Source organism: Haemaphysalis longicornis, unplaced genomic scaffold (genome assembly GCF_048455015.1).
Source record: "Haemaphysalis longicornis isolate Haplotype H1 unplaced genomic scaffold, Haemaphysalis longicornis Haplotype H1 scaffold_10, whole genome shotgun sequence".
Taxonomy (NCBI): Eukaryota; Metazoa; Arthropoda; class Arachnida; order Ixodida; family Ixodidae; genus Haemaphysalis; species Haemaphysalis longicornis.
The window spans coordinates 149,537,483-149,549,457 of NW_027526204.1; the positions used below are offsets into that span (position 1 = coordinate 149,537,483).

Here is an 11,975-nt window from a genome sequence, read left to right on the forward strand (position 1 = left end):
CGCGCACTTCTGCGGTTTTCGCTCCAGGTGTATCGGATGATCCACTATCACTATTTTCATAACCCAAGCACTGGAAAGTCGGGAGTAGTCAGAAATTATACCCTCGGGAATGGCGCCCGTTTTGTGAAAAAAAAAACAGATCTTGCAGGTTTCTAGCCAAACAAAAGGTACAATTGTAGCTTCGGAGATTTGTTGCAGAAGCGAGCTTTCCATCGCACACACAGGACACACCGTATCAATAATGAATTCGCTCGCCTTTAGCATAGCAAAGATAGAACGTGTGATTATTCGAATTGAGTGTACGCCTCCGTTTGGAGTAAGAAAATAAGTAAGAAACGAAGGAATACATTTCTTTATTTAATAAGCTGCGCGAAAAGTCAAGACCAGGCCGAAAAAGCAAAACACAGTATTTCCTGGATGTGCAGCATATTAGATTGAACGTACGCACAAATTCAGTACTACTAGCTCGAATTAACGAGCTGTAAAAGACATTGAAGACATTTAAAGTCAGTTTTTTGAGACGACTGAGATGGAGTAGGGTTTATTGCTGGCAGCTTGGTGATTGATACAAAGTGTACAAAGGCGAGCTTGAAGGTAGTTCATAGCTGAGAATGACGTGACATTTTTAGATAAAGGAATGATGCTGTGAATAACGCGGGTGCGAGAGAATTTTTCCGAAGTATTTACCGACTCCTGGCTACATGGTTTCCCAAAGCACGTGCTTTGTGCATAAAAGGAATACAAAACTCGTCACACCTGCAATAAAAACTGATGAAATAGACTATTATGATGATTTATAAATGACGCGCGCGTACAAGGCCATTACGAGGTCCTTTTCAAAAAATCAATAACTGTTGTGGGATGAGGCCAGTCAAAAAGATCCACGCAACTCCATCGACAAGCAATTTCGTATCACAGAGAAATGACAGTAGAGGTCGATGAAAACAATTTTCGCAGTAATTGCATAAAACCCATAGCTTATTACACGAACACTTCGTTCGTTTTTAAAGGTTGGCGCAAAGACCGTTAGCGCTACTCCTTCTGAAAGCCCCACTTAAGCATCGGCCCGAATATCGGGTACTTGCTGTAGTTGTCTGAGGTGAAATATTCTGCGATGTTAGGAAGCTCTTCAAAGCGCTCCAAGTAGGCTGTCAGAGCAGGGAATCCTTCAAACGCGTCCGTACTGAGCTCGTGGTTCCAGTCCAGTGCCTCGTAAAGCAGGAAGTCGACGTACGTCAGTCTGTCTCCGATGACCCAAGTTTTCTCCTGCAGCTGTTCGTCCCATGGACGCAGAAGGTTCTCCAAATTTTCTTCGTACTTGCGTCGAGCCTCGTCGAAGTCCGGAGAAATGACGGCCATTATCAAACTCCAGGACAGATCACGCGCGTGCTGTTCGAGAGAGTCCATCTCCAGTTGTTCTTCTTCGTCTTCGCTGCAAGTGAATTAGACTCAGTATCAGAAGACAGAGTGCGAAGAGAGACAGAGAGATATTGACGAATAACGAAGGAAGACGGAAACGAAAGCGAAGGGCGAAGCGGTATGACTTCCTAAACAGATGGACGCAACACAATGTGCAGCCGAGCGCAGACGTTTACGGACCACGGAAGCAGAAATTCGGAGTTATTTCTTTGCCGCGCGGCAGCGCTGACTACTATGTGCGGTAGCTTTTATTAGTTCAGTACTTATACGTCATCTCGCATGCATTCGACAGTTTCTCTGGCTGCTATAGCAAGAGAAATAACAAAAAAAAATTGCCATTTGTCTGGTCCGTAAACTTTTGATCATGGCTGTACATTCACACCAAGGGGACATAACATACGCAATGTATATGAGCACAAGATAAACAAGGCATGCAAACATACATGGTTAGTAACAGCTGCACAATCAATATTTAAACACGAAACACAAGGAATAGAAAAGATGCTTGGTTTCAACCAGATACAGGAAATTACTTACAGAACATAGACAAGGATATGTAACAGACGAATGAATGCCTCGTACTTTTTTAGCGAGTTAAATGAAACGCAGAACAGAATGGATAAGTACACTGTGTATTTCTTTTTATTATTATTTGCTGGTGCAGTTTGGCGATTTTTGCGAGTTAATTAATTGTACCCCCATGACGATAATTAATATAAGTAAACTTCATACAAATAATTAGTACGTAAACTTTATAATAAGTCAGTTTAGATGGGCGTATAAGTCTTCCAAAAACACTAAGAAGTCCTCGTAAAACAATACCTTTAATTAAGATGAGACTATCGCTGCGGGTGTCAACCGCACAAAAACAAAAGACGGGCTTTTTCCCTGCTTTACGAAGTCTGACACAGTACCTCGCAGCGAGGTCGTACTTCCGACCCAGATAACGCAAAATGGCCATGCTCTGCGTTATCTTGGCGTCCTCGTCGATGTAGTACGGAAGGTTGGGGAAGCGCAGGCCCAGCGAAAACTTCTCCTTGTACCAGTCCTCGCGGTCAAACTCAGGTTCTGGCCCAAACTTGTAGCGTCTGTCGTCGAACTCGACGCCCTTGTAGACGAGAAGGTTGCGGATGGGTTGAGCCCAACATCGGACGTCCCAGTAGCCGACAGTCGGCGCCATAGCTGTGCGAGTGGAAACGGTGCTATGTTAGTTTGAAAGATATTACCAATAAGGTGGAAGTTTCAAGAAGCTTTTAAGAAAATAATGAAAGAGAAAAAGAATCAGTCCAGCTTGTTTTTAAAACCCGCTGTGGATGGTCAGTGACGTGCTTTTCGACTAGTGCATCGTATCAGGGGTTTTCTTTCATAAAAAAACACAAAGCGGTGCAGCTGGCGCGTGAGAAACCACCGCTAAAACCATTGTTGAGAGATTTAGTCTATTTTTGATAACGAACAACTATACATAAAATATATTGGGGGGAGAGGGTGGTAAATGTAAATTCAAATGAATGGCGAGAGGAAATATTGGCAGGAATTTTAAGGTAATGCATCGCAACGCCCAATTCGCTTTTTTGTTCAATTTGAAATGTCAGCTTCCACATCTTTTGCCATGACTTTGATGCAAGGCGCTGTTGCTGCACAGTTGACCGTATAATTTTCTACACGCCGGCAATGTGTCTGAAAAGGTATTGTTTGAGGGTGCGTCTAAAGTATAACTTGGAGGAACGGCAAGAGCACTCGACGAGTTTCCCGGAAAGTTCTCAGATGTCTGTTCCTTAATAAATAGTTACAATAAACCTCGCTATAATTCCCAAGGGAAAATTTGCGTTCCAAATTAACAAGCCGTACAACGTTCCTTACCCAATCAACGATGAAACAGCGTCGTGACCTTCGGCGCTGAAATAAACAAGTTACAGCCGGAAGCGCAGCACTGAAATGCACGCCGTAGCAACTGCGAAGCGAATGACGACACGAAGAAACACTGCGCGGTCGACTCTGCAGTCCACCGAAAGAGAGGGAGACCGGCTCGAACTGGTCTTCCAGTCAATAACGTGCGTGAATACGTGCCCGCCGCATGGCGTTGCTACGGGCCAAAAGTGAAAAACCGGCGTCATAGGCGTGGGTTGCTTCGATCGAGAGAAACCGGCGCTCAGCTGGAAGCCCGCGTGGTCGACAAAGAATAAAAACAAAAATATAAAGGCGGAAAAACGAAAATACTGGACAGGCGAAAGAGTTCACGGGGAGGGAGGGAGACTTCTGTTTTTAGAATTCGTCGACATTGGAGTTGCTGTGCGAGCACTGAAGTTCCAATCGAATGCTTCTGTGAGCGTTATATTTCTGGCTTCTCCCTCCTGCATGTATTTCAGTTGGTTGAATATTGATATGCTTCTTGAACTTAGGCGCCTCCTGTCGTTCTAAAGCCTGTTTAAGGCATTGCTGTTCATATAAGGAGCGTCCTTTGAATTCCCAGCACCGATCAGTGACAGTTCATGTGACACACTCCTCCCTTGTGGAGTCTTTTTGTATTGAACCTTTGACAAAAGTGGAGTTGGGGCATTCTTCACGAGCATAAACAATAGTTCTACCTACTCATTTAGGGTAGGCAGACTAAATACGTTCCTGAAATTCGGGACCATATTTAACTGGTATTTTTTCTCTTTCTATACCAAGCGGCATTTTTCCAAAGCAGAAGCCGAAATCGACAATTTCAGACTTATTTCATTTGTACAATTTTAAGAATACTGGGCAAAATTATGAATCACTGTCTTTCTGTGCTTTTTTTAACGCGGTGTATGGTTCGCCTGCTCAGTTTGGGTTCAGAAAATCTACATCCCAAGCACTTAGCCCACTGGAGAAGACAGGATGTATCTGATCTGGCTTTCAAAAGGAGGGGCTTGTTCTTGGTGTACATATGTTTTGCGAAATCATTTGACTGTGTTGAATGTTATTTATTACTTCAAAAGCTTGAGTAATACGAGATTCCAAATCACGTATAACAACTTATTGGGTCATTCTTACGACATAGGCGCAAATGTGTTCAAATCAGCATACACTGTTCAGGTTAGAAACACATCCAAAAGGCGTTTCACGAAGCCTGTCTTTTTTAACGTTCGTATAAACAATATAGAAAAAATTTACGATAAGCCCAGGCACGTTTTATATGCGAATGATGCACGCATTTTTACAAACGTTGAACTCCTCCGTAATAAAAATCGATGTAATATTTTTTTTACAAATAATAAATGGTCGACACTAAATAAGCTGCAAATAAATGCAATAAAACTAATTGGGTAGTCTTTAGACACAAATAAAAAACCTTGCTTACGCATTGAACTATTCTGGTCGTAATAAAAACAGTGAAACACATGGCGGCATTACATTCGCAAGATAGCCCGACATTAATCGTGTTGCGATTAAGTAGTCACTGGCGTAGTTTCTTACGATATACACTAGAGAGGAATCTGGCGCTAGCGTCTATGCGGCTCACATCAAGGCCTTCTGTGTCGTCATGAGCCGCCATTATATCATGCGCTCGCCCTAATGTCATTATTGACTTGATTGAAGGTTTTAGTGGCCGTATATTCGAACACAGTGCCACAAGAATGGGTGTGTTATTATATAATAAGAAAATAAACCAGGCTATATTAAAGGTACGAAAAAAGATTTTTGCCGGAACGGTTGTGCCTACTATTCTGCAGGTGAAGCTGGTAGTCAACCACAAAGTTAATATTATGGGAAAACTCATTAGAGACGCTCGTTTTAATATTTTACGATGATTTCAAATAATATGTTGTTCAAAAATTGTGGAAATGTTTTTGACCGTGCCTATGAAAACGTCGCCTTCGTGGTGAACCGGTGCACGGACCGTCTGCTACAGTTTAAGAAAACTTGTTGCTCAGCGAGTTGGTTCATACTTGAAGAATAAGAAAAACGTGGCCTTAAACCTTTATAAGGAAAGACAAAATTGGGATTACCGCTCTTCGGGTGTTCGTCGAAGGATATTTTTTTTTGTCAGCTACAAGTTTTGCAGCAGCGCCATATTGCCCGCTTAGTCATGAATTCCTTCGACTCCGGCATGACCAACGTTAGGTACGATGACGCGCTGCCTGTTTTCACCAAGCAGCTCGTAGACGTGGTAAAGCATAGTAAAGAAAGCAAATACAAAAAACCACTGAAGGATCCAATTATCATGCCAAGCTCAAGCCAAAAGCGGGGGTCTTCCCATAACTTCCCACGGCGACATTTATTCCTAGGTGCTTAGTATATCTTACTAAGAAACTCTATGGTCATGGGTGCTTGGTATCAACCTTAATGCAACTTGAACTTGAACGGTTCGATTTATGAAATGGACGTCAGCAATTCTGTCGTCATCGCCATCGTTGTTGTCGTCATGATCGGCATCGTCCTCATCAGCCTCATCATAATCGTCGTCGTCATCGTCATAGTCGTCGTCGTCGGTAGCATAATCTGCATTTTCCTCACGAGCGTCACAGACCCACCAACGCCAGATTCCGAATGCAAGTGTGCTTGTATCCGTCTCGTCGCCTCAGCAGAAACACAGCGGTAAGCGGTCAGAATTAGCGGTGGGCACCTTCTTTAGAGCTGCTATGTTTAAGTTACGTAAGCTTCTCTGTGAGTTTGTTAATAACGCCACGAAAACCTAATTTTTTTACAGTTCGTTGGTTAAGCTGTGCTATCTTTGACCGGAAATAACGAACGTCACAGGACGATGGGCAACTCAACCAGTGAGACACAGGCTACCGCAGATGCTGTTAAATCGCCCGAAGAGGTACAGTAATTCGACCATACGACTTCTGGGAAAAAGGCTGAAAGGATAGTGTTCTGGGGGGAATGGTGTGCTTTCTGCCATGGGATTTGTTGATTGATGGGGCGTTACAGCTGTGCCTTAGTCACGACCATTTTAAATCACCAGGCTGAGGCCCTGAAAACGACAGCATGTATGATTTATTAGCAGTGCGTTTCTACAGACTACACTTTGATACTGTTGGTGAATACACAGTGCTGAGTGTTTGTCCAAACGAAGCACACGTATATAAGCCAAACATAATTCACACAATTCTTTCATATTTGTAGTCATTTCAACAGTTTACTACAGGAAAGCAGCTTGTGGTTGTTAAGCCGTCGACATTTTAGTTGTAGTAACAACCGGATAAGAAAATAAAACTAATCCCCTCAAATTTTAAACACATACGTCTCTAATAGATTAGATCTTCAGACGAACCCAACTTCAAACCCGTCCGACACATCAAACACATCCGACTAGTGGACATTGGCTCATACGCACACACGTACGCACGGAGACACGCACTCCCACGCACGTACACCGTAAACGCCCACACGCACGCCAACACACAGACACAAGTACACGCACGCACACGCGCGCGCATGCCTTCTCTCTCTCTCTCTCTCTCTCTCTCTCTCTCTCTCTCTCTCTCTCTCTCTCTCTCTCTCTCTCTCTCTCTCTCTCTCTCTCTCTCTCTCAAGAAAATGATTCGCATTAGCGCTTTACCAAATTACTCCCTGTTTTTAAGGTGCTTATATATTAGTACTTGTTTACTATTTCTTATGCTAAAGCTGTAATATATTAAAGCTGTAGAACTTCATGATACTTTCCTGCGTCGTAATTGTATGTAGACTGCTAGCTATTAAGTTAACTAATCGGCAATAAAAATTCTAGAGGACTGCCACGTACTAAGCCATCGCCATGCCAAGTCCTAAGCCAAGCAAATAAGCCTCACCCTTTATATAGCAATCTGGTGGCGTGGCAATAAAAGAGTGCCAGCGTTTGCTTATTGCGGCAGGACAGCCTGCATGGGAGTGTGAACCGTGCTCGATGTGTTTTTTGGTGAGAGCAGTATGATACTTTAACACACCATTTTGTTCACAGCATGGTGCTAATACTAAAGAGCAGAGCCCCGACGGCATGTGTCCTGCTTCAGCACCTCAAGACAGCGACAGAAGAAAGCAGAAGGCCACCGTGGGTAAGTTCCACATCTTCGAAAGTTAGAATTGACACCATACTGCGAGCAAAACGCTCATGGCCAACTTCCCGTAGCATACGTGTGACCGTAGAAAAATCCCTTTCCCCCCTTCAGCATTCCAACGATCCCTTCAACCTTTAAAGTGAAGCTATCATGTTCTCACCGATGGCATCTGCATGATTCTTTTTACACTGCTAAAAAGAAATTGCACCGCTGCGAATGTTTAAAATGTTTTGTTTCGGTGGTATTTTTACATCTACTCGGTGGCCTCAATAAACATTAATTTATTGAAGCCCTAATGAACGCTAATTCGGAATCAAGAGAGGTTTGTCCGGGTATTACCCATCACACACGAAATACCGGATGTATTAATTTCATCAGCTAACTGACCGTGACTTATTTCCATTAACTGGCAATGCTACAGTTGGTATAATATGCAGTGGACGTTCAGATAACCTGAATATTCAATTTATTGAATGATATATTTTATCCCGGATTCGAAATTCCAGGGAATGCCTCGTTCAAAAAGGGGGGCATATTTGTAATGGAAAGCAAGTACTGGTGACGGAATCAAATACTAAAAAAATAGTACGAAAACAGTTTACAGCAGTAAGCTTTTTAGGTCGCATTGAACAGCAAAGAAGAGAACATTTCTTGGGCTAAGAAAACGCTGAAATTTCGGTCCCTATGTCTGTTTTTGTGCCTCCGCTGATCTGCCTCCCACCCTTCAGGCGGTGGTTTTAGTGGTGAAAGTATTGTTTACTTTTCCGTCTGCTCATGCACTTGGCAGTTTTTAATAAACAAGAACTATTTACGCAGTAACCAGTCAATTAGACTAAAAACCATATATCATGAAAAGGTGGTTGAAATTTATCCATTTGTACACTAAACTCAACGTCGGCGAAATATGACACTAATGACGTCACTACGCCACCAGGAAAATATAACAACCAAATAAGGACGAGCCACTCTCGGGGTAGTACATGTTCGCGATGATGAATCTGTTGTGCACTGGTTTGCCTAATATGTACCAGTCTGCTGTATGATATCTTTACGTTTCACAAAGTGTTAAAACAGACAGTCCGGAAGCAAGAAATACACTAAACAAACGCTTGTGCCAGCCATGAAATCAATTGATCTGAGTAAATGTTTTTCTTTTCTTTTTCTTCTTTAAGAGCAACACGAAATGCCCTCGAACGCCACCAAGCCATCCAAGCGAAGTTCCAGCAGCAAAGCCAGCTTGTCCAAGGCCTCCTCCAGAGCTGGCTTGATCGCATCCAAAAGCTCAAAAACATATCCCGCTCAGAAGCGTTCATCTGCTGCCACACTAACCGGAGCCGCTTCGCTCTTCCCCACAATTGACCCCAGCCCAGAAGGTTACCCAAATCAAGACACTCCTGCCAAGGTGAGCTTCGGAAAGCATTTCACTGGACAGTACATGAACGGTGCTGTCTCTAAAGGTAACCGAACTTGAAAATAGTGCCAGAAGTAATAACAAAGCATGCAGCGTATGAGAGTTTCCACTTTCCCCCAGGGCCTCAAAACGAGAAAAATCTAGACTGAATGCAAGGAGACTGAAAACAGAGTAAACCCAAATGAAGGTCTGTTTCTGAAGATTTTGTTTTGGATGTAAGAAAATGATGCTTACTGGGTTGTACCGCTAAAGTGGAACGGCCATCTTGTTGCTTCAGCTACTGCTGTGCAGAGCCGAATATGTAGAAAAGCACAAAACTCAAAACTTCGCCTTCGGGGTGACCCGTATGCTTCACAGTATCATATCAGAAGCCATATGGAAATTACATCCCCACACTTATGCTAGCAGGTTTTTCTCGCCAGTCAAACCAGGATTTAGGCAGGGCAGGGTAGAAGTGCTTGGGAGAAGCAATCTTTCTGCAGTGGGCTTAGATACTCTGATGATGATGATGACGATGGTGGTGGTGGTGGTGGTGGTGGTGGTGGTGGGGTGTATATGATGATGACACATGCTGAATTGACAATACCGTGCGCAGTTGGCAAAGGACATTCCGCGAGGCAAGTCGAGAGCTCAGTCTCGGGAGAGCCCCAAGGATTCCACAGCCGGCAACGTCTCGGTCAAGCCTACAAGGCAGGGGGCAGACAAACCTGCTGGGAAAACGGGTGACGGCGCCGGCAAGCGACGCGGACCATCTACCGGCCCAACGCCTGTAGAAGGCAGTCGAGTCAGCGGCGCTTCCAGCAAACGAGCCTCACCAGCAAAGGTGCTTCACTCATTCTTCGATTTTTTTAAACATCGCTTTAGTATCACGAGAAGTTCAAACGTCTGAAATAAAACCTTGGAGCTGGTATAACAACGAAAATGTTATTTTGTGTTCCCCAGCGATGTAGCGAGCGTGACAATTTAAGTTTTAATAGGAGGACGGAAGCTTTCAGTATTGTGAAGCATGTCTGTTTATAGGTTGCCAGTGAAGAGCAGGCAGCAAAGCAACCCGGGTACATCTTTGTGTGCTCGATTTATGCGCAGTGAGTAAAAATACTTGTAATAAAATTAAAATTAGAACTGAAGCGTGCATTGAAGCAGTGACGAACATTTTCACGAAATCAGGAAAGAATCATTATTTCTTTATATACCTGCATACCAAGTTCACTGGAACGAGGAAATTCGCACCAGACAGCAGTACTATTGCGCTGTTTGGTACATCATGTATATTGAACACGAAGTTGCGGGGGTCGAGACACAACATCAGCTTTCAGATGTTAAGCCGGTTGCTTGTCTGTGCCTAGAACCTTGTGAATATACGTATCGTATACGGCGTCCGATAAAAAAATTCTGAGACGGGAGCCTTAGGTTTCCCACAACGGCATGAGGCGATGGCGGTGACGTGAAGAAAAGATTAAAAAATTGGCCATAAAAAATGGAACCCAGCGCCGAGCGGGATAGGACGAACAAAATTACCTTACATAAGGTAGAACACAGGTCATTTGCAGCATTTTCGGGGGACGGAGCGCGGAGGTGTTGTACTACTCTGGTCATGCTGCGGCGGCGGCTCTTCCAGCCGACCGGCTATACACCCCCAACCCAAACCAACTCTACTAGACACACCCTTATTTACGCCAGAAGCGAAGTATTCATTAAAAATTCATCGACCTTTGGCCTTACCCGGTGGCGCAGTAGTCGCCAGATAGCGATGGTGCTCCACATGACACACTGATATATGCAGGCATTGCCGCCTCTGCTGCTTCCGTCTTGACAGATAAATAAGTAGACGCTTAAAATAACAGCCGAAATAGCCCTAATAAAGTACAATCATTACTCGGAAACATTTCACCCGTTGCACAATAAGGCTTTCCCAGTACCAAACTTATGTAGTGTAGTGTCTCTGCTGATACCTCACCCTAAGAATCAGCTACGCTCAACGATAACGCAGTAACGTATGTATTCCAAGTTATCATTCGGGATGAACATTTGGAATAACCTACGTCTCATCATTGCTGATAAACAGGCACCAGTCTACAAGAAATATCACTGCACTGTAGATTAACCCCATGTACGGAGACCGGAAATTTAAAGCCCAAAGACTTGTCAACGGTCATTGGCTGTAATGCTAAGCGTTTTGTTCTTCTTGGGAGCATAATAACCGACTCTAGTAGGTATTTGAGGCATAGAACATTGCAGAAATGGGCATGCAAAATTGTAACTGTAAACTAACCCAAGAAACTATTTTTCAAAGGCAACGGCAGTTCGAACCTCAACAGGAAATACAGAGACAAGATAAACAGGACAGGTCTTGTTTACTGTGGGATGTCCTTTTTTTCTTGTCCTCCAATTTATGTCGATTTTCTAGCTTCTCTCTATCAATAAATGTATTGGCCAGCACATATTAGAGACAGTCTGATTATCTCGACCTAAGGACGCGTGAATTCCTTTCACAGAAGGAGGGCAAAGGAAGCCCAGCCGCGGCTGACAAGCGGTCGCTTCGGTCGACGAAGGCAAGCAGCACACGCAAGCGCAGTCCGTCTGCGTCCAGCAAAACAAGCGGACACAGCCGTGGGAAGCACGGTGAGCGGTGTGATGACCTGGAGGCTGAACCTGACGCCAGCGGGGCCTCGGTGATTCCCCTGGCCGGCAGCAGTCGCGGGAGCGCCGGGTCCTCGAAGCGGTCGCTGCGGGCCCTGGAAGGAGGGAGCGTCGAGGAGAAGGAACGGCACAGAAAGCACGACAAGAGGCTTCTCGTCATGCCCGATGGCACGCGCGTGGGCTTGGCAGAAAAGAATCGCTGGATCAGGTACGGCGCCCGTTTATGTGACCTCACAATCTTTGCTGGTATGCGATCGATACCGAAAAGAACACCAGACATTTCATTGTCTTCTCCAGCATCACGGTTCCTACTGTCTCCTACCTAAAATAAACGCGCGGAAGCCATTCCTAATGCGCTCTAGTAACAATCCTGTTCTGTCAAACACAAGGTTGCCAAATAAATTGTTCGAACACTAAAAAATTCGTATTTGTGAGGTTCTTTGTACGCCCTTTAACAAGACCCGACAATATTCATCGTAAGTTATGATAATCGCAAGTCA

The 11,975-nt window shown here is 44.2% G+C and overlaps 1 protein-coding gene across 1 annotated transcript; it reads right to left on the minus strand.

Annotated features, from left to right (window-relative positions):
- Window positions 1–375: 375 nt before the first annotated feature.
- On the minus strand, window positions 376–3,431 carry LOC144158001 (glutathione S-transferase-like). Its single transcript, XM_077688695.1, has 3 exons — window positions 3,280–3,431; window positions 2,334–2,601; window positions 376–1,432 (listed from the first exon to the last, which is right to left on the minus strand). Exons 2-3 carry the CDS (start codon window positions 2,597–2,599, stop codon window positions 1,033–1,035), a joined length of 666 nt encoding a protein of 221 aa, XP_077544821.1. The 5' UTR covers window positions 2,600–2,601; window positions 3,280–3,431; the 3' UTR covers window positions 376–1,032.
- Window positions 3,432–11,975: the final 8,544 nt, after the last annotated feature.